The 23,708-nt window shown below is 46.0% G+C and overlaps 1 protein-coding gene and 1 long non-coding RNA gene across 4 annotated transcripts; both read left to right on the top strand.

The window, feature by feature from the left end:
- The first annotated feature begins 8,179 nt into the window (after positions 1-8,179).
- On the top strand, positions 8,180-14,602 carry LOC148006946 (uncharacterized). 3 transcript variants are annotated; one of them, XR_015649262.1, is made up of 3 exons: positions 8,180-8,528; positions 11,090-12,847; positions 13,311-14,602. It is a non-coding gene; the product is annotated as an uncharacterized LOC148006946 (long non-coding RNA). The 3 variants fall into 3 exon arrangements; XR_015649261.1 differs by lacking the exon at positions 11,090-12,847; XR_015649258.1 differs by having other exon boundaries at positions 11,090-14,602.
- A 1,596-nt stretch (positions 14,603-16,198) lies between these two features.
- Positions 16,199-23,050, top strand: Sod2 (superoxide dismutase 2). The gene is given in 5 exon segments (NM_017051.2): positions 16,199-16,304; positions 16,418-16,620; positions 18,291-18,407; positions 20,860-21,039; positions 21,591-23,050. Coding segments are annotated over 5 exon segments (669 nt in total). The 5' UTR covers positions 16,199-16,281; the 3' UTR covers positions 21,737-23,050.
- The last annotated feature ends 658 nt before the right edge of the window (positions 23,051-23,708 follow it).

The following is a 23,708-nucleotide window of genomic DNA, read 5'->3' as shown; positions in this document are numbered from 1 at the left end:
CATGTTTATTTTTAGAGTTTGTTATTATTTTAATTATTTGTATATATGTGGGTTTGTGCATGGGTGCAGCTGCCCACAGATGCCAAATGCATTGGATCTCCTACATCTGGAGTTTCAGGCCACTGTGGGCCATCTGATGTGGCTACCTTTGCACAAATCATACACACTTCTAACCTCTGAGCCCTCTCTTTAGCCCTCTATTTTTTAAAGTTTTAAAAATTTTTCAAGATAGGGTTGTAGGAGTGGTTCTGATGCTAAGGTCTTGTTCCCCAATTGGTTCTTGATCTGTCAGTAAAGAAGCCATGGACCAATTACTGGGTGGAGGGAATAGGCAGGACTTCCGGGTCCCTGGAGGCAAGCAGACAGAAGCAAGGGAGGAGAGACAGAGTTCACCGTGTTTCTATTGGAGATAAGTTGACCAGCTGTGTGAGATTTCATACGGAGTGGCCACACAGGCTCCTACAGGCAGGTGGTTGGGGACTAGCTATAACTGAGCATCTAAGTTTAGAGCAGGCAGAGAGGTACGGAGACAAGAATATTTACTGATAAGGGCACGCTTCTCCGGGCGGGAGAGAAGTAGCGCCAGCAATTGTCAAAGGCAAATTGAAATCGAACGACTGTGTGTCTGTGTCTTTTATCCGTGGATACAATGGAAGCTTGGTGGGAGCTGGTAGCTGCCGCCCATTCCCGGAGCTTAGGCCGGGTAGTGAAAGCTACACACAGCACAGGGTTTCCCTATGTAGTCCTGAGACTCCCTCTGCAGACCATGCTGGCTTCAAACTCCGAGTTCCACTTGCCTGTCTCCTAAATGCCAAGATTAAAGGCTTGCACCACCACTGCCCAGCTCGAGCTTTAATTTTGTTTTAAATCATATATATATATATATATATATATATATATATGAATGAGACTGCATGTGCATATGTGTGGAGGGGTACCCACAAGGCAAGAAGGGGCACCGATCCCTCAGAACTGGAATTATAGGTCATTATTAGGAGCTGCCTGACCTGGGTGCTGGACCAAACTCAGTTCTCTGGAAGAGCAGTACCTGCTCTTAATCACTAAGCCATATCTTTACCACCCCTATTTTTAAATCTACTTGTCTGTCTGCCTGTCTGTCTACCTATCCATTCATCCATCCATTCATCCATGCATCCATGGGGGCAGGGTCTCTGTATAGTTTTGATCATCCTGGAACTCTCTCTAGGTAGACCGTATTGGCCTCAGACTCACAGGGTTCAGCCTCCTGTACCTTCTGAGTGTTAGAATTAAAGGCATGCACCATTAGGCTTGGCTATTTGGTTATTTTTTTTTAAATTACATTTTTATTTATCTTGTATGCATGCATATGTCTACATGTGGACATGTGTGAGGGCTTGCATGCCATGTGTCTTAGGGCTCTCACAGAATGTACAGGTAGTCTCTACACAGTAAGAGAATTTGTTGATGACTTACAGTCTGTAGTCCAACTCAGGAGCAGCTGTGAAGTCCAAGGATCTAGTGGTGCCCCAGTCCCCAAGGCAGGTGAAAAAGAGAGACTCTTCCTTCTTCCAATGTCCTTACCTAAGTCTCCAGAAGAAGGTGTGTCCCAGATTAAAGGTGTGTACCACCATGTCTAGAATCTGAGGCTTGCTTTGTCCCAGGTGACCTTGAACTCAGAGATCTCCTTGCCTTAAGCTCCTGGGATTCATAGCCACTTTGCCTCAGGATTTCCATACTAAGATCCAGGTCAGAAACTTCTATCTCCCAGCCTCAAGATCAGCATCACAGGTGAGCCTTCCGATTCTGGATTGTAGTTCATTCCAGATAGAGTCAAGTTAACAACCATGTCATGATGCCTGTGGAGGTCAGGGGTCAACCTCCAGGAGTCATTATCCTCTCCATCATGTGGGTCCCAGGGATCAAACTCAGGTTGACAGTTTTGGCCGCAGGTATATTTACCCTTGTTATAGTTTGTATATGCTCAGCCCAGGATGTGTCAGTATCAGAAGGTGTGACCCTGTTGGAGTAGGTGGGGCCTTGATGGAATAGGTGTGTGACTATGGCTGTGGACTTTAAGGACTCTTTATCCTAGCTGCCTGCGTGTAAACTGGTATTCTGCTAGCAGCCTTCAGATGAAGATGTAGAACTCTCAGCTCTCCCTGCACTGTGCCTGCCTGGGTGCTGCCATGTTCCCGCCTTGATGATAATGGACTGAACCTCTGAACCTGTAAGCCAGCCCCAATTAAATGTTGTCCTTATGAGTTGCCTTGGTCATGGTATCCGTTCACAGCAGTAAACCCCTTTACCCACTGAGCTATCTCATACCGCCCCCTGATAAATATTAAGCAGTTGACTCACCATAGTATCTAAATGCAAACCATTCCAAATAAGACATCGAAGTATAAGGAAATTCTATACACTACCAAATGCACACTGTATCAAGCGAAATGAATGGTAAATGGATTGGTTGGTTCTTTCCTCCTGGTTTCAGAGTTCATCCCATGGTCTGATTGGTTAGGCCTGTTGTTTAGGGGCTATGACGGCACAATTCATCATAGCAGGAGCATGGACAGGGAGGAATCCTGCTTATCTCATGCAGCCAGGAAGCATAAGAAATAAAAACCTAGGATCTCAATATCTCCTTCAAGGGCAGGCATCACTACAGTGACCTAATTTCTGCCCCTGGACTCACCTCCTGAAGATTTTACTATCTCCCAATACTACCAACCTGGGGACCAAGCTTTAAGACACAGTCCTTTGGGGGGACCTCCAATCGCTAGGAAAACGATTGCATCAGGAAAAAGAAACACATCCTTAGAAAGCCATTTTCTGGGCTGGAGAGATGGCTCAGCGGTTAAGAGCACTGACTGGGGTTGGGGATTTAGCTCAGTGGTAGAGCACTTGCCTAGAAAGCGCAAGGCCCTGGGTTCGGTCCTCAGCTCCGAAAAAAAGAAAGAAAGAAAGAAAAAAAAGAAAAAGCACTGACTGCTCTTCCAGAGGTCCTGAGTTCAAGTCCCAGCAACCACATGGTGGCTCACAACCATCTGTAATGGAATCTGATGCCCTCTTCTGGTGTGCGTGAAGAGATGGACAGTGTATTCGTATGCATAAAATAAATAACTCTTTAAAAAAAAGAAAGCCATTTTTCTGTCCGGTTCCCTATCGTGTTCATCCTAGCTACCCAGTCAATGTAAATCAGTTTCCTGAAAAAGGCTCCAGTGCTTAAATCTCACTGCATTTCTGCCAAATTGTACTGGGGAAGTGTGGCAAATGCTGTTGGGGGCCATGTTCTTCTTGATGCTAGTGCACCCATTCTCTGCTCCCCTCCCAGTGTTTGTGTGTGTGTGTGTGTGTGTGTGTGTATGCATGTGCGTGCGTGCGTGCATGCGTGTGTGTGTGTGTGTGTGTGTGTGTGTGTATGTGTTGACCTAGACTGGCCTTGAGCTTGCTATATTAATGAGTGACCTTGAGTTTCTGGTCCTCCTGCCTCTACCACGAAAGCATACAGATTACAGGTGTTTACCCCAATAGCTGGCACGAACACTGCCTTGGGTCTGTTTGAGTCATCATATCTTCATCCCAATAATTCATCTTCATGAATTATTCCTAGAATAATTTTCCTAGAATAAGCCAATGTTGGCTTCCCTCCTCCTTTCTCCAATTTTCCTTTTCCTTCTCTTCCCTGAAATGTTGCCTTTCACATTTTCTTCTGGGCTTTTGGAAATACCATCTCAGGTAGCACATGGTCACCTTCACCTCTTAGTGATCCTCCTGCCTCAGCTTTCAGGTACAAGAGGATGGCTTCAAGTGAGGCCACCCTGGACCACAGAGTGAGCTCAAAACAAAACTGGAGTGCATAGCACTGGAAAGACCAGAAAAGAGGGCTGAGGTGTAGGTCTGTTGTTACAGTCCTGGTGTGGCATGCACAAGGCCCGGTTTCCATCCCAGCATTGCATAAATCGGACTTGTGGTACATGCACACATGGGAGGTCACCTGGAAGGTCATCCTCGGTACACAGAGTAGCCTTGAGACCTTGTCTCAAAATCCCCCAAAACAGAAGACACCCCCCCCATAAGCTATGAACCTCAACTGTCACAGAGGAAGTCCAAGTTGTCACTGACAAACCTCTGCCTGCCATAGAGGAAGAGATTCAGAGCAAACTCCTCCAGAGCCCAGAGCAGCTTTGCGCAGGCCATTTGTCCTTAGCTCATTTCTTCTAGAATGCATGTGCGCTCCTTCTAAATTTGTCCCACTTTCCTTTCCCCCACACACACAAAAAAAAAGTTAAATTCAATCATCTGGGCACAGCAGCACATACGTGTAATCCTTGCACTCAGGAGGCAGAGGCAGAGGCAGGGGGTTTTCAAGTCAGACTCTAGCCTGACCTGTATATTGTTCTGGAGCAGCCTGGCTTACCTAGGGAAACCTTGTCTACACAAAGCAGAAAAGAAAAAATTTCAATCAAATGACGTATCCTTTGAGGTTTTGTATGACTTTTTAGTGTTTTTCTGTATCACTTTTTTATGAGTCTTGTATGACTCTCGTGCTTATGTATGTTAGTATATTTGTTGTGGGGCTGCATTGTGTGCTTAGCATGTGTTCGATACCAGGGCTGGGTTCAATACCTGGCATCAAAAATAAGCTTAGGTTTTCTTGCTAACTTGCCCTTTGTTGTAGAGGTATTCGTCATGTCACTAAGAACATCGGGGAAAGGTGACCCCTTTCTTTCATCACCCCCAACTGTCCTCGTTGACCTCCTGACCTTTTCCCTCAGTACTACTCATCTGTGTCAGTGATCCCGTTGAATGTCAGGTGTGGCAGTAGACTGGGTCCTTGCGCTCACAGGTAAGCTCTAGGGAAACCAGGAATGTTACATACACATGGTTGTCTCTTCAGAGGAAGAGATGCCTAAGCTGTGCCCAGAAAGCTGGGAGAGGGGAAACAGGACCTTTGTGATGTGCGGCCAAGACAACGCTGTATTCCCTTCAGACTCTTCCTGGGAGTTTGTCAATCTATAGAATCTATTCCTATGTAAGGTAGTCAGTCTGTAGACCCCATCTTCATGGAGGATGTCTGCGATGGCTATTCTTGTCAGCCTGGCTACATCTGGGATTAGCTAAGTGAACCCTAAATGACTGTGCACCCTTGTGAGGGACTGTTTCTTAATTGAATCGTTAGAACTGGGGAGACCTACTGCTAATCAGGATTTGAGGTGGAGAGATAAATCTTTGATCCCGATCTTCTGAAGTGGGAGGATCTAACTTTAATCTGAGCCACACCTTCTACCGGCAGCCTGTGTGTAGAACATGGCAGAAGGAAGCTTGCTGTCTTTGGCTGTTTGCTCTCACCCTCACCGGGAAGCCAATCTTTCACTGGCAGTGCAGTCTATGGCTTTGCGATTCTGCTCATCTACCAAAGACCAACGGAGCCATCCAGCTTTGTGGACTGAACAGCCACTGGGGTCTTGGACCTTCCATTCGTAGGAAGTCATTGTTCCATTAGCTGGACCACAGCATATAAATCATTCTAATAAATCCCCTTTCCATATGCAGATTCATCCTGTAAGCTCTGTTACTGTAGAGAACCCTGACTAATACAGATGTTGGTCCCAGAAGTATAAGGGTGAACATTTTATTTATTTATTTATTTATTTATTTATTTATTTATTTATTTATTTAATGTATGAGTACACCGTGTCTGTCTTCACACATACCGGGAGAGGGCATCAGATCTCATTACAGATGGTTGTGAGCCACCATGTGGTTGCTTGGAATTGAACTCAGGACCTCTGGAAGAGCAGTCAGTGCTCTTAACTGCTGAGCCGTCTCTCCAGCCCCAAGGGTGAACATTTTAAAAATCTGGAGTAGGCTTTCTAAATTGCCAACACTTACAATTATCAGTGCCTCTAGTTACTGAAGCTTCTCTGGGGAGTTCAGAGAAACTGAAAGCACATGGCAGGAACTATGTTACAAACTCAAGGAGACAAATTTGATTGTCCTGACCCACCAATTGTGAGAGGCCATGGGTTTGGTGACCCAGTATATAAAACTTTTGACAGTTTGTGGCTAATGCCAAAATGAGAGTCGTTCCCACACCCCCCCCCAATAGAAGACTTTACTAACTTACATACACCTCAGGCTTATGAACCTTTTAAGTCCTTGACTGTAGCGCCAATTTCCACAATTCCTTCAAAGATTTGATAGTGTTTTTGATTCACCATTCTGCCAACTTCTAAGTATATCTACCTCTGGGGAAAAGGCTAACAGTAAAACCCTTAGGCATTTTTATCAAGGTCCTTCCTCAGGGGAACCTAACTGTACCCTCATTCTAAGGGTTCTGGGTCTTCAAACTGGCTCCAGTCTGCAAATTGGTTCATTGGCCAAGATCCCCTTTTGTCTCGGTCCAATGTAGCCTTTCTTTGAGAATTTTCCTACATACACATCAAACAGGAATGCAGTAGGCTTCTTATCTACTTCATGATTGAAAACACCATGACTGATTAGCCAGCACTGAAGGTCCACATGAATCATGCCACGATAAAATTCACTTTGTATGTGCTGACCATTATGGGTCAGGCTATTGTGGACATTGTCCTGTCTATGCTGGCAGATATGATAGCCAAAGGCTATGAAGAGCTTTTCATTAATTAATCGCTAAGTGTGTGGCGTGATCTCTCTCTGATAAGGCATATTATTTCTGTAACAATTCTATTCTAACTGCTCTATCCTGCCAAACACCAGAGAAAAATCAGCAAGTTGCCCAACAACAGAAGTGAGCTGAGATGTGGTTACTCCTTGAGACACTACTCCATAGGTAGGCACATGGAATTGTGGTCCCTTGACCTACCTTTTCAACAAAAACTACGCTGAAAGCGCTGTATAGTGCTGTTCTCTGGGAAGGAGCGCCACCTGGCGGCCACACGGACACAAATTATCTTTTCCTTGTAGCAATAGATGTGAGAGCAGTTTTTGCTGTTTTTTTGTTTTTGTTTTTGTTTTTTTCCCCTAATGGAATTGGGGGACATTTCATAGTCATTAATGGGGGAGATTTTGGAAGGGCCTGCTGATTTTAAATATGGGACGAGCCTTCTTTTCAACCTTCCTTGATTCAGTTCTGGTTTCTTGGGTTCCCTGCAGGGGTGGGAAGAGTTGGTCAGGGACCAGTCAGAGGAAATGGCAGGAGGTTGAGTCTTCAGTGAAGCTGAGAAGAAAATGTAATCTAGGCCTAAGGCCAGAACAAAGGGGAAGTAACAAGCCTCAGGTTAAGGAATTAGTGATGAGTTAAATGTAAGAAACACAATGATAAGGTCAGGTGACGAAAGGCATGCGTGGAGAGGTGTGTAGAGGTAGTCAGATTCCCAGCACCCACATAAAAGTCGGGTGTGGTAGTGGTGCCTGGCTGTAACTCTGCTGCTGTTGGGGCAGTGGTGAAGACAGATGGGGACCAGCTTCATTGAGAGACACCAGACATTGATCTCTGGCCTCCACGAGCACAGCACCTACATACACATATGTCCCTAAGGGGACAGAGACTCCAGGAAGACCAACAGAGTCAACTAACCTGGACCCTAGGAACTCTCAGAGACTGAACCACCAACTAAAGAACATACCCAGGCTGGACCTAAGCACACATATTTCTGCTTAAATTCCTGTCTGGATAATATTTATGACATGAAAGAAAAATAAATCTAGATGAAAAAGGCCCTAATGAAATCCATTGCTTTGCACGCGTATTAGTCAGGGTTCTCTAGAGTCACAGAACTTATGGGTAGAGTATAAATATAGTATATAGTCTATAGTCCAACTCCCCAGCAATGGTCAGCAGCAGTTGTGAATGGAAGTCCAAGGATCTAGCAGTGGCTCAGTCCCACAAGGTAAGCAGCCAAAAAGAGAGACTCTTCCCCCTTCCAATGCCCTTACATAGGTTTCCAGCAGAAGGTGTGACCCAGATTGAAGGTGTGCACTACTAAGCCTGGATCTGGGGCTTGCTTTGTCCCAGATGAACTCAGAGTGAAAGAATAAAGATTTTAAACTATCCCCCACTGACCGTGCTGTGAGGACAAGTACACCTCACAGCAAAGAATAACATAACATGTTTTAGGGATGTAGCCTGGCTATAGCCACCACAAACCATCTGGCCTCGATAAGGCCTGACTCAACAGTCCTGAGAAAAACGAGAATTAGGGTCAGCTTGCCCCAGAAGCAGGGTGGACTAGAGTAGAACTGAGCCCAAGTTACAAACCAATGAAATTGCTTTGTGTGACTGTTGCCAACTACCTATGTAATTTTCCCTATAAATACCTTCCTCTAATTGGGCTCAGGGTCGACTCCTCTGTCTCCTGTGTGAGATACGTGTCTTCCCCCAGAGCTCTGGTTCCTCAAATACACCTCTTGTTTATTACATCAAGACTGGCTTCTCGTGAGTTCTTGGGGGGTTGCGTTGTCTCGAGATTTGAGTGGGGGTCTTCCCCACCCCGGTGGTCTTTCATTATGGGGGCTCGTCTAGGATCTTGCAACCACCCACAACTCTGAAGACCTTCTTGGAGGTAAGGGGGATCCCCAATTGTGTCTGAATGTGCGGCTGCTGTCTGTGTCTGTCTCTGTTTTGGTTCTGGTTAGTTTCGGAAAAGAGTTTTGGTTTTGGTTTGAAACAAAGGGAGTGGACGTGGAATCCCACTCTGTGCAGCCGCCTCTGCAGTCCGTGAGGACCCTCTGGCTGCGGAAGGGGGGACGCCCCGGGCCTGCAAGCTGCAGTCCTGGAAGACGTTCCACGGGTGGAGAGCAGTCGGGAGGACCTGACTGTGAGCAGTGAGGAGGACCTGATGTGGTTTTTTGAGAAAAGGAGACGGAATGCTCCTTTTACCTAGGCGGGAGTGGACGAGGAATCCCACCCCGTCAGAGGTCGTGTTTGACTGCCTATTTAAGTCTAGGTGTGGACGAGTGTGCTTGGACGTGTTAGTGTCTGTTGTCTGTATTCTGTTTCTGTGTTTGGTGTTCTTTTTCTTTGCTATGGGCAGACTGTGACAACCCCTTTGTCTTTGACGGTGGACCATTGGACTGAAGTTAGGGACAGAGCACATAATAATGTCAGCTAAAGTTAAGAAGGGAAAGTGGCAGACTTTCTGCACCTCTGTGGCCGACTTTCGGTGTCGGCTGGCCCTCCGAGGGCTCTTTTGACCTGACTATGATTCTTGATGTTAAAGCTGTTGTTTTCAGGAAAAAACAGGAGCAGCAACTTTACATCTCAGTCTGGCAAAACCTGGTTCAAAATCCTCAGTACCCTCTGCTCCTCCTAAGATCTATCCTGAGATTGAGGAGCCTCCTGAATGGCCAGCTCCTCCCTTGTATACCCCATTTCCTCCCCAGCAGCCTCTAATCTCTGCTCCACAGGAAGAAGAAGCAGGGAGTGGGTGTCCAGCTACAGGTACCCGAAGCTGCAGGGCTCAGAGCCCCACAGAGCCTGACTCCACAGTAGCCATGCCTTTGCACACTTATGGTGTACCCAACCTCCTGAATCCTCTGCCCCTCTGGAGGCAGACGCTTCTGATCTGGCCCAGGGGACGCTAAGTTGGCGAGCACTCACCCCTGACTCCTCTATTGGCCCGATTCTTGTTTTTCCCTTGCAGGCTTACAGACCTCCCCCAGGTCCGGGCAAGGGGATGCAGCCCCTTCAGTATTGGCCTTCCTCCTCTGATCTTTATAAATGGAAACTTAATCATGGAATTATTTGTTTTGTTCATCAAAGAGTTTTACTTGGTCCTCTTGGTGCTTAACTTAAAAGTTAAAAATAATTTGCTTGAGAAAAATTGTTTTCTGCCAGGGAGTTTTATCTTTTTCTCTTGAGCCTCCTCCCCAAGGAGAGATGCCCCTCCCTTTATTCCCCTTGTCCAGTCTAGCCGCTGTTAACAGTTGTATATGAAGAACTCCAGGTTAGCGAGTGACCCCCGTCTGAAGCAGGCATTAACAAGAACCTGAAAGCTTTACCTTAGATCCTGAAGAAAAATTCTCCCTGTTGCTTAAACATTCACAACTTCTAAGGAAGGGACAGCACAGAGTGAGGAAGTGTGGGGCTGAGGGTGGCATCTAGCAAGCAAGCTGCAGGCTGCGCATGGGCAGCGGTGCAGCTCAGGCCAGGTCAGCGTAAGAGGAGTTTCAAGGTGATGAGGCTGGCCGGGGTTGACGCTTTGACAGCAAAAAGATAGCGTGGAGTTAGTGGTTGTTTTATGAGACTTTTGGCCCTGAAAAAAATTCCAGTTGCTGCCTTCAGTGGCCAGACCTTCAACACTTGCTCACAGAAGGAGAGTGTTCATTAAGAGAAGTTCTTTAAGGGAGCCTGCCTTATCTGCTTGCCCTATTCCAAGGGAGGAGTTGATCTCCAACATTAAGTAACCTTCCCTGTTAGTCATCATTGACATGGAGAGTGCCTTTGATCCTATCCCCACAGCAGCCAGTTCCTGCCCCTGTGGTCAAAATGCCCCAGGTTGGAGGGCAAGAAAGCCCCTAAAATAGTTTCAAAAAGAATCTACAATGAACTATGAAGAACTTTGTTTTGCCAGTCAAAATTTAGAATTCAGGCTTTGGCTGTGGCCAAGGTCAGGATTAATGTTTTCTTTTCCATGGGCCTTTAACCCAGTGAGACGTTTGGTAAAGGGCTGCTACTGAGGTCCTGAAAGTCCCAGGTGAACCCGTTACAATTCTTTTGTCAGCCACTTGGCATCTAGCACCCAGGTCCTAACCATCTCTCCATCCTTTTGTTATTAGTTCTTACTGGAAGCCTAGTGACGTTTGGAGGCTGGATCTCTTGAGAGGCAAAGCCACCAAGCTGACACTGAAGAGAGATACTCCTTAAGTAAAATCTAAGTCCAGAGAGATAGTCGGTAACAGATCAGCTGCCTCTCTGCTCGCCTTTCTGTTTCACAGACACAAAGCTTGTGCTTATTTTTACAATAGTCTTTTTGTCCCAAGAAAGCCTCCTGGCTTAGCTGTGTGACTAAATGCTATTTGTCCTCTTCAGTGGACCTCTATTCTCTAGATTCTCTTCTTGTTTTCTCACCATCCTACTTGAGATGCTTGTTAGTAACTGTTACAGGTCTTCTTTACCACCAAGGAAAGACAGAATTCTACTAGAGGCCAGAAAGAATGTTCCAGACATGGATGGAAGACCCTCACTCCTGACTGTTGACTTCAATACCCCTGAAGGTAGGGAGTGCTCCAGGTCTACCGCCAGGCTCCAAGAGTGGGTCTCCGAGGGGCTGGAAAATGCCCCACCAATCTGGCTAAGGTAAGGAAATGATATAAAGAGAGAAAGTTACAGAAATTTGAAGGATTAAGCTAAGTTGCTGAGAGTCAGTGTAGAGAAAGTAAGGTAGAAGTGTGCACATAAGTGGACAGCATCTAGTAGCTGTAGAGGAAGATGCAGAAGATATAACAGAGAGATTGAGGAAGAGAAAGAGGAAAGAAGGTAAAAAGAGCAGGAAGCTAGGGAAGAAAAGAGACAAAAAGAAGAGGAGGTTAGAGAGCTAAAGAGAGCTAAAAGACAGGAGAGGAACATATACTGGCCACAGTAGTTAGGGAACCTAAGAAGACAGTACCTGGCAACAGAAGAGAATTCCTGGCTAAAGATCAGTGTGCCCAATGCAAAGAAAAAGGACACTGGGTCAGGGACTGCCCCAGGAAAAACAAGAGGGGCCTCTCCAGCAGCCCAGAAGGGAAGCCTCTCAGTCCTAGAGTGCTGGCTATGCGCAAAGATAGAAGGGAAGCCTGCCCAGTTGTTTTGTGAATACGGGGGCCCAACACTCTGTGCTCCTACGCCCAAATGGGCTAGTGCCCAGTAAAAGACCTTGAGTACAGGGGACTACCGGCAACAAACGATACTCATGGACTACCCGAAGAATGGTGGACCTTGGCATGGGCTGGGTATCCCACTTGTTCCTTGTGATTCCAGACTGCCCCTACAAGTCTGAACCCTACAACCCTGCTCCCAGACCCCGACCTAGACACCCCCTTCATGACTGTCAGCAGGTGCTCACTAAAGCACAGGGGTGGCATAAAGATCTGACTGACCAGCCACCAGAGGGGGTAGATGCCATCTGGTTCATAGATGGGAGCAGCTTCTTAGAGAAGGAAAAAGATGGGCTGGAGCAGCAGTGGTAGATGGAAACAGAGTCATTTGGGCTCAGGCCCTACCAGAAGGCACCACTACTCAGAGGGTAGAGCTCGCTCCCCTCACCAAAGCCATTGGGCTGAGAAGGAGACTTAACATCTATGTGGACAGCATGTATGCCTTTGCTACAGCCCATCAGCAGAGGGGCCTGCTGACATCTGAGGGCAAGAGAAAAGAGATTCTGGCTCTGTTAAGGGACCTCCATGACCCAGCCAGGCCGAGGAAGAGACTCTGGTACACCTCAACGGGAAAGAAGATCCTGTTACAAAAATAGGCAGAGGCCATGATAAAACAAATGCATCAATGGACTCACTTAGGGGTAAGCAAACTCATCTAGATGTTTTCAAAAACTAAACATTAAGTCACACGCCTCGAGTACCTTGTGGAACAGATAGTGAGTGCACTGATGTATACCATGTCAAAAGGTAACTGTTTTCAGGAAAGTTGACTCTGGTAGGAGACTCCGTGGGGAATGGCCTGGATCCTACTGAGAAATGGACTTCACAGAGATAAAACCAGGAAAATATGGTTACAAATGTCTCCTAGTGTTTATAGATATCTTTTCAGGAATAGGTAGAAGCTTTTCCCACCAAGCAAGATACAGCCTCAATAGTCATCAAGAAGATACTAGAAGAAATCTTCTCCCTGTTTGGAGTGCCCAAGGTAATTGGGACAGACAATGGCCCTGCCTTCGTTGTCAAGGTAAGCCAGGATGTGGCCAGGTATTTAGAGGTCAATTAAAAATTATATTACATCTACAGACCTCAAAGTTCAGGACAGGTAGAGAGAATAAATAAAAATCTAAAAGAGACCCTGACCAAACTGACCATGGAGACTGGTGCAGACTGGGTGGCACTCCTTCCCTCTTGCTCTCTTCAGAGCAAGAAATGCCCCTTCCAGATTCAGCCTTACCCACACCCCCAAAGAGACTACAGAGTTCAGGGCAGATAAAAAAGATAACTTGAACTCTAAAAGAGACCTTGACAAAATTGGCCTTAGAGACTGGCGGGGGAGACTGGACTGTCCTCCTTCCTTTCGCTCTGTAACACTCCTGACCCTTTTGGCCTAACACCTTATGAGATTATGTATGGGAGCCCCCTCCTTCATTGAATCGGGTGGGGTCCCCTACCCTGAGGTTTTTTCCTAAAACTCTGCTCATTTAAAGGCTTTAGACACAGTCCAAAGTGGAATTTGGAGTCAAGTGAAGGACACCTACAAGACGGGAAGTCCAGGGCGCCTCACCAGTTCCCAGAGGAAGACACAGTCCTGGTCCAGCGACACCAGGCTAAGAATTTAGAACCTCACTGGAAAGGACCCTATCTAGTACTGTTAACCACTCCCACTGCTGTTAAGGTAGATGGGATTGCTGCATGAGTCCACACCTCCCATTTGAAGACAGCACCAGATGTTCTCAGAAATGAATGGAAGTTAGAAAAGACTGTTAATCCTCTTAAGCTTCGTCTCTGTTGTAAGTGCTTATAATCTCCATATCCCCCAGAAACTGATTTGGCAAGTTTCCTCCCAGGCCAGGGAGGTAATGTGGTCCATCTCCAAGGTGGCCCCACCATACACATGGTGACCCACTCTCGCCCCTGACTTTTGTAAGTTGGTAGCTGGGCTGGACACCTAGGACATTCCTGACACAGACCCTCAGAGTATGCCCTTAGAAGTCCCAAAGAGATTTCACCTGGGGGCAAGTTCAGGTGCGGAAGTCCAAAAGCAAGGTGCCAACTGGGGAGACTGGGGCTTTACGTTTGCCCCCTGAGATGTTCGAGACCAGGCTACCATCCGGCATTGTGGGGGCTTAGAAAGTTTATACTGTTCTGCTTGGGGATGTGAGACTAATTTCCACGCTCTTAGGACCCTTAGGTATTCTCTTGTTACTTTTGACATTTGGACCCTGTATTTTTAATAAGTTAATAGCCTTTATTAGAGAAAGAGTTAATGCAGTACAGATATTAATGCTTTGCCAACAATATCGTGCCTCAGAAGACCTTAAGAGAAAAATTGAAGAAGGCCCTGAGTTCTAAGATTAGAACTAGTCACAGGCAGAAGTGGGGAATGAAAGAATAAAGATTTTAAACTATCCCCCACTGATCGTGCTGTGAGGACAAGTGCACCTCACAGCAAAGAATAACATAACATGTTTTGGGGATGAAGCCTGGCAATAACCACCACAAACCATCTGGCCTCGATAAGGCCTGACTCAACAGTCCTGAGAAAAACGAGAATTAGGGTCAGCTTGCCCCAGAAGCAGGGTGGCCTAGAGTAGAACTGAGCCCAAGTTACAAACCAATGAAATTGCTTTGTGTGACTGTTGCCAACTACCTATGTAATTTTCCCTATAAATACCTTCCTCTAATTGGGCTCAGGGTCGACTCCTCTGTCTCCTGTGTGAGATACGTGTCTTCCCCAGAGCTCTGGTTCCTCAAATATACCTCTTGTTTATTACATCAAGACTGGCTTCTCGTGAGTTCTTGGGGGGTTGCGTTGTCTCGAGATTTGAGTGGGGGTCTTCCCCACCCCAGTGGTCTTTCGAGAGATCTCCTGGCATTAAAGGCATGTACTACCTTAGCCTGGGCTTTTCATGGCCACTATGCCTCAAGATCTCCATGCCAAGATCTAGGTCAGAAACTTGTATCTCCCAGCCTCAAGCTCAGGATCACGGGTGAGCCTTCTGAAAATTCTGGATTGTCATTCATTCCAGATATAGTCAAGTTGACAACCAGGAACAGCCACTACAGTATGCTAACCTAAACAATTAAAAGAGAAAAGAAAACCCAGAAGAGGACACAGCTGAGATCATTGTATTCATGCAGAGATTCTGAGTTCAGGTTTGTGGAACTGACTAGGGGATCCCTCCTGGTAACAGTGTTAGACCACCTCGGGGAGGAATACCGTCAGAGCCACCTTTCCTCAGCTAATATGCCAACTTCTGTTTTCAACCATGCTGACCCAGGTCATTCATAATACAACTCGGGTCTGAGGCCTGTGGGCAAGTTTCTATCGGAAAGCATCCTCTTGAAATTCCCCTTACCAAGCCCAGTCATCCTTAATAGGCAAAGGGGGTGGGAAAAACCACCCGGAACTACTCAGTCAGCCTTCTGTTTCCTTAGTGATTTCTAATCAGGGAAAACCTAAACCCTATATCAGTGGCAGAGGAAAGCTGCCTTAAATTCTATGTATAATTGCTATGAAAACATTTGATAGCCGCAGCTTATTAGACCGTAAGTCAACAAAGGGAAACAATGTCGTTTTACATTTATGGTGGTTGGTTTTTTTTTTTTTTTTTTTTTTTTCGGAGCTGGGGACCGAACCCAGGGCCTTGCGCTTCCTAGGCAAGCGCTCTACCACTGAGCTAAATCCCCAACCCCTATGGTGGTTGGTTTTGAAGTTACTGAATACACAAAATATTACAGGGTTTAGTCAGGAAAGATGAACCTGGCCTTCTAATCCCGACTCTTGCTAGTTAATTGCGAGGCTGGCAAGCTGCACCTGGAGTCAGCAACCCTAACCTCAGGGGCAACAAAGATGAACACACTAAAACCTGAGATGTGATTTAAATTCAGCAGCCCTGTCACTGGGCAGCCAGTGGAGATCAGGTCGGGGGAAGGTCACTCAGGGCATAAATTAAGTGAGTCAGAAGGCCCCTGATTACGCCATGGCTCTGACCAGCAGCAGGGCCCTGGCTTCCCGGAGGAAAGTCTCTGGGGCTTTCCAGAACCAGGAATGGAAAAGGAGTGGAGACATTGTAGCTCACAGGCAGAGGTGGCCAAGGCGGCCCGAGAAGAGGCGGGGCCTAGTCTGAGGGTGGAGCATAGCCACACCGGGGGCGGGGACGAGCGGGCCGAGGCCAAGGCCGGTGATGGAGGCGTGGCCACACTAGGGGCGTGGCCGTGGCAAGCCCGCGGGCTCTACCAACTCGGCGCGGGGGAGACGCGGCCTTCCCTTTGTGCCGCTCTGTTACAAGCTGGGCCGTCCGTGTCGCGGTCCTCCCCTCCGTTGATGGGCGCTGCCGGCAGGGTCAGCGCCTAGCTGTGTCCTTGCGGACGCCGGGCGGACGCCGCAGAGCAGACGCGCGGCTGCTAGCGAACGGCCGTGTTCTGAGGAGAGCAGCGGTCGTGGGCGCCTCAGCAATGTTGTGTCGGGCGGCGTGCAGGTAAGTGGCAGGGCCCGGGGCCGCGGCGTCCCCCTTTGGTTGGTCTCGGGCGGCGGACGTGGCTGGCTCGCGGTGTCGGTGGCATGACGCGGCGTCCTCTCTGTCCCTTTCAGCGCGGGCAGAAGACTGGGCCCCGCGGCCAGTACCGCGGGCTCCCGGCACAAGCACAGCCTCCCTGACCTGCCTTACGACTATGGCGCGCTGGAGCCGCACATTAACGCGCAGATCATGCAGCTGCACCACAGCAAGCACCACGCGACCTACGTGAACAATCTGAACGTCACCGAGGAGAAGTACCACGAGGCGCTGGCCAAGGGTAGGTGCGAGGTCCCTGTACTGGAGGCTCCCCGTGTCCAGACGGAAGTCTGTTTCGATGCAGGGGAATATCTCGGTTGGTTTGCATAAACGTCGTTTACTATCTCGGAAAACACTACCTCACGAAAGTACTTGATGCACTTTTACCATTGTGAGTCCCTTTTTGCCACCCGTGTTGCTAGCTAGCATTGGTGGTAAATCCAGGGCCCTTTAAAGACAGCTCCGGGACGTCGCTCCTTTTTGCATAATGAATATTTATTTTTTGTCTTGCATATGGATATTTAAAATCTGCGGCTGTTATATAACGTGGCTTTGGGAAAGTTCGTTTTGCTTTTTTTTTTTTCAGGTAGTCTTGGCAGCGGTTTGCAGGAGGGCTGAGAGTGCCCAGGCTGGGTCAGCCAGGTGCCTTGAGTGGCAGGATGCCTGGGGCTAGAAGTGGCTGGGGCTTTGCTGAGAGCAAGTGCTATTGGTGGCCTGGCAGCAGGTGCAGGAGAGGGTCTGAAGTGGCATCAGGAGACTGCAGCCCGAGTTTGATTATTGTCACTGTTTCAGACAACATTAGGATTAGTTCAGTCTAGGACTTGGACTCCCTGGCTCGATCCATGGATGTCTCTGCACTGTGGATATCCTGTTTCACACCTTTTACCCTTGTGGGAGAGGAATTAGCACTTAGCGGCCCAACAAGCTAGACTTGGTACTTTTGGGGTCAAAGTTCACAGGAAAAATAGGTATTTCGTGAGAAACTGAGTGTCACTGAATGGAACAGTAGTTAAGCTTATTTATTTACCTATATTTTAAAGAGCTCAGCCAACAAAATCTATGGTATGTGCACTTCTGTGTTTGTACCCCAGATGATGTATATGGGAGTGCTATAGTATTAAAAAAGCCCATCTCTGTGTGGTGTGTGTGTGCGTGTGTACAGGTGTGTGATGAAGGTTAGAGGATAACTTTGGGGAGTTGGTTCTCTCCTTTCACTGTGGTATTCAGAAACTGAGCTCAGATTGTCAATTCAAGTCAGGGTGTCAGGTTTTCCTGGCAAGAGCTTTTTTGTTTTTTTACCTGTTGAGCCAACCACAACTTCTGGGAATAATTGTTTTAATGGCTAAACAAAATAGTATGCTGTCTTTTTAATCTATTAGTTTTTACAAGGAGAATAATTGTTAGCCGTGTCTCTGGGTTAGCTGTATTGCTTGAGAAAACCAGACAGTAAAATTCACTTTTTCTTAAATACACTCTTATTGCCTCTCAGGTCTGGGAAACGGGTTGAGTAATTGGTTCACTGGGGGCATCTAGTGGAGAAGTGTGGTATTTTAGCATAGTTGTGTAAGTGGCCCAACCAAGAGAAGGAAATTACCACATTCTGGAAATTTTACTTGCAATAAGCAAATCACATAATCGTGAATACGGGAAGAGACTCTGATTTAGGAAATGACAGATTTGGGAAGGCTGTGGTAATAGTGAGTAGGGGAAAAGCCCAGTTGGGAAATCGTTTCCTCTAAGGTGACATCTGACAACTTTCCTCTTAATGTTGTAAAAACATGGTGATTTCAACCCTTCCGTGGAGACAGAGCTGTATTTGTTTAGTGAATGCTGCTGGGAATAAGAAAGCCGTGGTTTTATTGACCTGGCTGAGGATGGATTTTGAAAAGGTGTTTACGTTTTATATTTCAGGAGATGTTACAACTCAGGTTGCTCTTCAGCCTGCACTGAAGTTCAATGGCGGGGGCCATATCAATCACAGCATTTTCTGGACAAACCTGAGCCCTAAGGGTGGTGGAGAACCCAAAGGTTGGTATCTGCTGATACAGCTTTATCCTTGGTGTACAGTAGGAATGATTGTTGGGTTCCCCCTCCTTTCTTAACTTTTTAATTTTCTTTAAAAGAGTAATGTGTGGTTCTTGCTGGCCTGGAAATCGATATGTAGACAGTCTTTATAAATTTATTTATTTGTTTATTTTTTGAGGCAGTTTGTTTGTTTAATACACAAACACACACACACAACACACACACCACACAGATAGATAGACACACACACACATATATATATATATATGTGTGTGTGTGTGTGTGTCTGTCTGTGTGTGTGGGGATGATTTTCTTCTTTTTCTTCTAGGGACTGAGCTCAGCACACATAAGTATGTGCCCATTGGCTTGGCCTCCAGAGGACTGTTGGTTTTCTTATTACCTGAGTTCTCCTGAGTTACCATATAGGTGTATTTCTTACAGTCAGGATATGACAAGTTGTTACGTTTCAAAGAGAGGAGTAGAGAATGTGTTCAGGGAGCTCTGTCACCCGCTTTCTCTTTCTGTCTCTCTCTCTCTTTCTCTCTCTCACACACAGACACAGACCTGCATACCCTGCCCACTCCTAGGATAAGTGTTAGGGAAAACCTGGACAAACCTAGTACTTAGAGAAGTTGACCCTGGGAAAGAAGACACGTAGCCATCTGAACTGTATTTGCTTCATCCATGGGCGCAGGGTAATTACGGGCCTGCTTTCAGTGTTGTATGTAAAGTGCTCAGAGTAGTGCTTTTGATTATTATTCCTAATATGAGGAAGTCACTTGCCCCAGTAAAACAAGGTTTCCATGAAAATGAAAACAAAACAAAAACCTTTGTGCAATGAAGGGTGTGTACAATTTACTTGTCTTTAAACAAAAGCAAATCCTCAGATTGGAGAGATGACTCAGCAGTTATGAGTGCTGACTGTTCTTCCACAGGTCCTGAGTTCAGCTCGATGCCCTTCTCTGGTGTGTCTGAAGACAGTGACAGTGTACTCATATACATAGAATAAATGAGAAGAATAATCCTAAAAAAGCAAAAAAACCAAACAAACAAAACAAAAAACCCACCCAAAGTAACATCAATACCAACAACAACAAAAACCCAAGTCCTCTACTCCTCAGCCCCTCTGTACACCCTATACCTCCTGTAAGACTCATCCAGATGGCTGCCATGGCTCCTCTGACTTCCTGTGTGGCTTATGGAAGCTCGGGTGACTTCAGTTTTCTTCTGATTAGGGAAGTGAGGACTATCATATAGATCTCCTCCCTAGATTTTTCTTCCTCTTGCATGTGCCCTAAGTATCTGGTTTTGTTGGTTCTTCTCCAGTCCCTATCTCTGTGGTGGTGATGCTGGGATTGAACCCTGGTCCTCATGTGCTAGGTCAGCCTGCTGCTGAGCTACATTCCCAGTGTAGTGTTGCTTGTGCGGTTTTTTTACCGTTGCTGTAAAAGCAGCCTGACTCACTAGTAATAAGCACTTCCATCATGACTTGTGAGACTTCGGCTATGACCAGGATATAAAGTGTGCTCCTCCCCCTCCTCCCCCCTCCCCCTCCCCCTCCCCCTCCCCCTCCCCCTCCCCCTCCTCTTCTTCCTCATGTTGATATTTCTGTTACATAGTTTGTATCACGTGAAGCATCAGCCATATTTGTAAAAGATAATTACATTTTAGGCAATAGAATGAGAGAAGTGAGATGTTGGACCCATTTGATTCAGTTTGATACGTTTCATGCAGAATCAGTTCCATATTGCTACAGAGTAAAAAGATTCTAGGGGTGGGGTAGTATATGCCTGTAATCCCAGCACTTGGGAAGTAGAGACAGGAGGATCAGAAGTCTGAGTCCAGGTGTGTGTGTGTGTGTGTGTGTGTGTGTGTGTGTGTGTGTGTGTATGTGTATGTGTGTGTATGTGTGTGTGTGTGTGTGTGAGAGAGTCTTTTCCCTCACTGCCCCCTCTCTTTCCTTTCCTTTGTTGGGGTAAACTCTAGGACTTCATGCATATCAGGTCTGTTCTTTGAGCTCTGCTCCAGCCCTCTTAAGTGTACCATTCATTAGCTCAATAACAAAAGCGGGAAGCCTTCATTTAAAGAACAGTATGATGAAGATGGGAGAGCTAGGCTTGGAGAAGGGGTTGAATAACAGCAATAACTTTCAGTTTCCAAATGGGGCCATAGGATAGGGGTAAAAGTATGAAAGGGGAAAAATGGAAAGGAAGCCTGTGAGAAGGCTCTTCCCTTCCTGGTTCTCCTCACTAGCACAGGGAGCAGAGAGACCCTGGCTGCACTCACTAATTGACCTCAGCCCAGTGTCTGACGCCTGCAGGAGGGAGGCTGGCCTTGCGAGGGTTGCAGGCATCTTCTCAAGGGCGTGGTCCTTTGACAAGACTATTTTAGTGTTGTGAACCTAACATTCTGCTGTAGTTTTTGAAGTCTTTTCTGTCTTTGCTTTTTCCTTCAGGAGAGTTGCTGGAGGCTATCAAGCGTGACTTTGGGTCTTTTGAGAAGTTTAAGGAGAAACTGACAGCTGTGTCTGTGGGAGTCCAAGGTTCAGGCTGGGGCTGGCTTGGCTTCAATAAGGAGCAAGGTCGCTTACAGATTGCCGCCTGCTCTAATCAGGACCCACTGCAAGGAACCACAGGTGAGGGAGCCTCCGTGTGTTGGGGACACAGACCTGTGCTACTGTACCCGACTTGAGGACCTAAATAGTTTTTTTTTAAAAAAATATAGAACTAAATTCTTCATTTATGCCACTTAATTTCTGAAAGTAGTGTTCATTTTTCTTTGGTCCTGTTTAACTTCTTGTTAACTTACTCTTTTTAGTGACTCATTGATGTTTTTTCCAGAAAACTAAAATTACCCTTGGAGAGTAGTACTGGTTTCTCAGCCTCCTCCTCTCCAATGCTCTGGAAAGGAAGCTCAGGGCCTTAGCCATCCCCTCTCACTTGTGGCTCCTGACTGAGACTGGAAAGAAGGCTGGGCTTCAACACTGGTGCTTCTGTTGCTATTTTAGCAGCAGGGATTAAGGTTCTGTAGTTTAACTTGATCTTTCAGAGGTTTTTTCATATTATTTATTATATTTCTTTATTTAAACAATTTAAATATTTTTGCAGGGGTATGCAAATTTTCTATTACATAAGAAGCAAGCGAATGATGCCGTATTAAAGAATATTTTTTCTCTCTTTCTGATAGGCCTTATTCCACTGCTGGGGATTGATGTGTGGGAGCACGCTTACTATCTTCAGTATAAAAACGTCAGACCTGACTATCTGAAAGCCATTTGGAATGTAATCAACTGGGAGAATGTTAGCCAAAGATACATAGTTTGCAAGAAGTGAAGCCCTTCCGCCAGGCTGTGTGTCAGGCCCGTGGTGGGTGTTTTGTAGTAGTGTAGAGCATTGCAGCACTGTGGCTGAGCTGTTGTAATCTTCATTGATGCCTATCCACATATGTGTAAGCATACAGTTATGATAATTTCTTAATTAAATGTATTGTTAGGCAACTGTTTGAGAACAGTACATACTTGGTGTGAGCTGCTCTTGATTGAACATTTTCATTAGAGGCTTGAATTGCTTGGACGCTGTCACTGTCATCATAAGGCCATCAAAGATATTCCATCTCTGTGTTGGGGCCTGTGGGGAGGCTGTAATCCTGTTCTACTGCAGTTAGGAAAAAAATGAGTTACCCCCCCCCCCCCAGAATTGTTGAATAATAAAATAGAGAACTGAATAGTTCTCTTTTCTGTTAAAAATTGCTATTTTTCATAAGTAATCCTTTGTTTAGCGGATATCACCTAGTGGTCTTTATTTATGGCCACAGTTTCATAGAAACATCATTTTTTCACTTGAAACGTGTAACTAGGCTAAGGATGGATGGAGTGGTAGAGCCTTTGCCTGTCTTATGTGAGGCCCTGGGCTCTACCTCACTACTGAACAAATCAACAGACCCAAGCTAGGCTCCTGACTGACAACTGTTAATTCGGAGAGGAGTGACATTGTGCCTCTGGGTTTTTTTATAGGCTGAGATGCAAAAACTGTTACCTTGTCTATTAAAACCGACTGTGTATTGTATGAAAGTGCTCAAGATGGACAAAGTATGCAGGGCCTGTCCCATGATGTCAACATGGGGACTAGGCCACAGGGCATTCAGGGAAGCCATTCAGCACCATTAATTGTGTATCTCAGGAGAACTGGACCCTGGGTGAGGTGGCACCTTTTTCAGTAGAGGCAAACGGGTTTCTGAGTGAGGTCAGTAGGGTGTCTTGAGAACATCAGTTTTCAGAGACATGTATTTTCATTTTTTCTGCAGTCTCAAGAACTTATACTCACAAGAGGGCCTTTGTATTGTTATTCAATAGAAGGACACCCTTTCCCTGACAAGGCACACAGTGTTTCTGATTGTATTCCTGTGCAGCATTTGGGTATAGAGCTGTGCACTGTTGAAATGCCTTTGTGAATTTGCCTTTTCACATTTCGTCTCACCATCTTCCTTGTTTTCTTTACTGACTATGTAATGTTTTATCAGTTGGATATTACTGAATAGTTTGTTTGTGTTTAATTGCCTTTTATTACCAAAAAGGCTGTGGTCAGCAACCCCAGGCATGCACATTACTTCTTAATGGAGTATTTTTTAAAGGTTTATTTTAATTTTAATTATGTGTGTCTGTGTATGTTCTGTTCATTGTCCCCATGGAAGACAGAAGAAATTGTTGGGTCTGGGTCCCTCGGAGCTGGAGTGGTACTCATGAGCTGGGACTTGACGGGGATCATCCTCGAGAGCAATAAGCACTTAACCACTGAGCCCCCTGGAATTTTTTTTTCTAAATATTGAGTTTTTTTCTTAAACCTATTTTGTAATTTGTCCCAAGTTATTTTCAAATCCTTGCCTCAAGTATATTTTTCTTTTTCTTTTTAATGGAAAAATGGAGTGACTTAGCAGTTTCAATATTGAAGACTAAAGTTAAAAAAAAAAACAACAAACTTTAAATTCAAAGCACTTTTTGGCACTCGGTGTAGAAGCTAGTCAGATGTTGTAAGTGTCTGCTGATGAGGTGACCTGTAGGAGTGAGTAGAGCCGTTGTACAGAACAGCGACTCAACTGAGCAAACACGTCACGTGGTTCTGCTTAGCCTTGGTTATGAGACTGCGAACTCTTAAACAGACCTCAGGAGGGCCTTTGATGGTGGACTTTTGAAGACAAGTCTTTAGGCCAGAGTTTATCTTGAGCTAACAGATTTGCAGAGACTACTGACTTTATATAACTTTGACTCCTACTAACTAAGCTTTCAGATTAAAAAACAAAAGTCAATGT

This window comes from Rattus norvegicus, chromosome 1 (assembly GCF_021556685.1).
Source record: "Rattus norvegicus strain SHRSP/BbbUtx chromosome 1, alternate assembly SHRSP_T2T, whole genome shotgun sequence".
NCBI classification, from domain to species: domain Eukaryota; kingdom Metazoa; phylum Chordata; class Mammalia; order Rodentia; family Muridae; genus Rattus; species Rattus norvegicus.
The sequence above is the reverse complement of the archived record's forward strand: the minus strand, read 5'-3'. Positions and strand labels throughout refer to the sequence as shown.